Source organism: Fonticula alba (assembly GCF_000388065.1).
Source record: "Fonticula alba strain ATCC 38817 unplaced genomic scaffold supercont2.2, whole genome shotgun sequence".
NCBI lineage: Eukaryota > Rotosphaerida > Fonticulaceae > Fonticula > Fonticula alba.
This window is the reverse complement of record NW_009242972.1, coordinates 3136780-3139459: the sequence shown is the minus strand read 5'-3', so window position 1 is coordinate 3139459 and position 2680 is coordinate 3136780. Positions and strand designations below refer to the sequence as shown.

Sequence of the window (2680 nt, the reverse complement as noted above, 5' to 3'; positions counted from 1 at the left end):
CGGGTGTACGTGGGGGAGGGGGGGGGGGGGGGGGGGGCAGGTGGCCGACCTTACCCGATCGCCCCCCTCCTGGAGATAGGTGTGAAGGGCCGCCACCCCGGGGTGGCACAGGGCCCCTGCTGAGTATTGCCAGACGTGTCCCCCTCCTTCCTCCCCCCCCCCCCCCCCCACCCCACACAACCAACACACCATCCCCCCTTCCTTCATTGGTGCTTCAACATGCGCGCCCTGGCTATTCTCTCGGGTCGGTCCCATCCCCTCCTGGCGGAGTCGATCGCTGACCGCCTTGGCGTGTCTGTCGGCGAGGTCCGCCTCATGAAGTTCGCCAACCGCGAAACCTCGGTCGAGATCAAGCAAGACGTCCGCGGCAAGGATGTCTTCATCATCCAGTCCGGCGGTGTGGGCAATGTTAACGACCACCTGATCGACATGCTAATCATCATCCACGCCTGCAAGATCGCCAGTGCCCGGTGCGCGCCCCAGCATACTCCCTCTTCCGTGTTCTCCCCGCACCTGCCCCCCCCCCCTCCCTCCCCAGCGATCGCGACTCACCCTGCCACTCGCCGCCGTCGGTTTCCCTTTCCCGGTCTACCGCCACCGCTCTTGCCATTTCCGATCTGCAGTCGCATTGTCGCGGTCATCCCCTTCTTCCCGTACTCCCGCCAGGCGGACATCCCTTACAGCACCGCCAGCCCGGTGGTGTCGGCGATCACGGCCCCGATGTGCGGGTCGATGGTTGGCGGCCGGGCTATTCCCCCCGGGGAGATGGCTCCCACATCGCGCCGCGTCCGGGAACAGTGGCAGGCCCGCCCGGGCACCCTGGTGGCCAACATGCTGACGGCCGCCGGCGTGGACCACATCATCACCATGGACCTGCATGATGCCCAGTTCCAGGGGTTCTTCGACATCCCCGTGGACAATCTCCTGGCTCAGCCGCTCATGCTGCGCTACATCCGCCAATGCATCCCGGACTATGAGAATGCTGTAATCGTGTCGCCGGACAGTGGTGGTGCCAAGCGGTGCGCTGCATCCCGCCTGCTGTCCTCCCTCTCTCCCTCTCTCCCTCTCTCCCTCTATCCGGTCTCGTGTCTACCCTGCACCACTGACGTCCACCTTACGGTTTCGCCTTGGCCGGCCACCCGGGCAAACGCACAGCGCCATTGTCATCGCCGAGCGCCTTGGCCTGGACTTCGGCCTCGTGCACAAGGAGCGCCGGGCACCGGGATCACCGGTCAATGACACGACTTTCGTCGGCGATGTCAACGGGCGCCCGGCGATCATCATTGACGACATTGTCGACACCGGGACCACCCTGCTCCAGGCGGCCACGGTTCTCCGCCGGCAGGGCGCCACCCGTGTCGTGGCCCTCGTCACGCACGCCGTCCTGGCTGGTGACACGGCCGCCCTGATCGGCTCCTCCACGCACTTGGATGAGCTGATTGTCAGCACCAGTGTTCCCCTCCCGAAGGAGAAGATCGAGGCCAGCCGGAACAAGATCCGCCAATTCGACGTGGCCTACATCTTCGCCGAGGCCATTCGCCGTATCCACAATGGTGAGAGTGTCAGCTACCTGTTCGAGGAGCACTGGCGGTAAAGCGTGGCACCCCTCCCCGCTCCTCCTCCTCCTCCGCCTCCCTGTCCGGGCCTTGCCCGTGTGCGGCGGCTTGTGCTCCGCCGCTGGAGGCAAGAGAAAGAGCCGAGAGCGAGCGAGAGGGCGCAAAAGAGCACAAACGCAGCGAGGCAGGGTGACCAACACCCTTCGCCCTCCTTTCCACCAATACATTTCCCAAAATTGACCCCCCACACCAGGGACTCCTGAATGTTTGGCGAGAACTGCCCTTGTTTGTGCTCCTCGCTCTTTTGCTCGGTACCCCCCTCATCAGCCCACGCAAAAACTCAGACGGCTGGTCGCATGGAAGGCCGGAGGCCGGTCGGCTGGAGGAAGGAGAAAGAAAAAGCCCCGCCAGCCAGCCACAAAGGCACAAGTCTCATGTGAAGGTGTCTTTTCTAGGGAAGGGGGGGGGGGATCGAACAAGGGCACGCCAGCGCAGGAGGCCGCGCAGGGGGAAGGGCGGGGTACGGCAGCCGGGAAACCAAAGAGGGGCAAGCCAACCACCCACCATTCAGAAAGGCGCGAGACAAGGGTGGGGGGAAGGAGCCAGTCCCCGACTTGATCGCGGCCCGGTGGCGCACTCAAGCAAACAGCCCACGGCCGGCAGTCGGGGTCCCAGGGCCGCGGGCGAAGTTGCCGGCGGCCGCCTGACCAGCCATGTGGCCGAGGCGCATGGTTGGCGGGCGCTTGTTGCGCTGCTTGGCGTTCTGGCAGATGGGGCAGAAGTACCCGCCGCCCGGGGCGCGGCCAGCACTGGCAAGGCCACCGGCGGCATGGGCCTGCTGCGCGGCCAGACCCGGCTGCGGGCCGCCAAGACGCGGGCCCCCTCCAGCACCACCGGGCCCAGCCAGTGTGGCTGGCATCCCGGAGGCATCCTGCGCCTTCTCGTCCAGGCTGGTGGAAAGGAAGGTGTGGCCGCAGAAGAAGGCCACCAGTCGCGGGGGGCTGCCTTGCGAGAGGGAGCTTCCGGAGCTCAGGAAGGCGGCCACCTCACGGAAGATGGGCTTCATCGTGAGCGCGTCCTCGGTGGTGTCTGCACGGTCAAGCAGGAGGGGCGAGGGGGGGGGG

The 2680-nt window shown here is 66.1% G+C and overlaps 2 protein-coding genes across 2 annotated transcripts in view; one reads left to right on the top strand and one right to left on the bottom strand.

The window, feature by feature from the left end:
- The first annotated feature begins 164 nt into the window (after positions 1-164).
- H696_01652 (hypothetical protein) lies at positions 165-1832 on the top strand. Its single transcript, XM_009495556.1, has 3 exons — positions 165-470; positions 624-1019; positions 1156-1832. Exons 1-3 carry the CDS (start codon positions 220-222, stop codon positions 1592-1594), a joined length of 1086 nt encoding a protein of 361 aa, XP_009493831.1. The 5' UTR covers positions 165-219; the 3' UTR covers positions 1595-1832.
- Positions 1833-2193: 361 nt separating this feature from the next.
- The window catches only part of H696_01651 (hypothetical protein), a gene marked incomplete at both ends in the record, with an annotated part of 4592 nt that continues 4105 nt past the window's right edge, over positions 2194-2680 (bottom strand). Inside the window, one exon of the mRNA XM_009495555.1 lies at positions 2194-2645. Coding sequence (XP_009493830.1) covers positions 2194-2645 — 452 coding nt within the window. The remainder of the gene's footprint in view (positions 2646-2680) is intronic.

What these genes read in the sequence shown, in the direction of transcription:
- H696_01652 (XM_009495556.1), top strand. Translation starts at nt 220, where the DNA reads ATGCGCGCCCTGGCTATTCTCTCGGGTCGGTCCCATCCCCTCCTGGCG. An exon ending in TGCAAGATCGCCAGTGCCCG is followed by an intron (nt 471 to 623) that starts GTGCGCGCCCCA and finishes TCCGATCTGCAG; the next exon opens with TCGCATTGTCGCGGTCATCC. An exon ending in GACAGTGGTGGTGCCAAGCG is followed by an intron (nt 1,020 to 1,155) that starts GTGCGCTGCATC and finishes GCAAACGCACAG; the next exon opens with CGCCATTGTCATCGCCGAGC.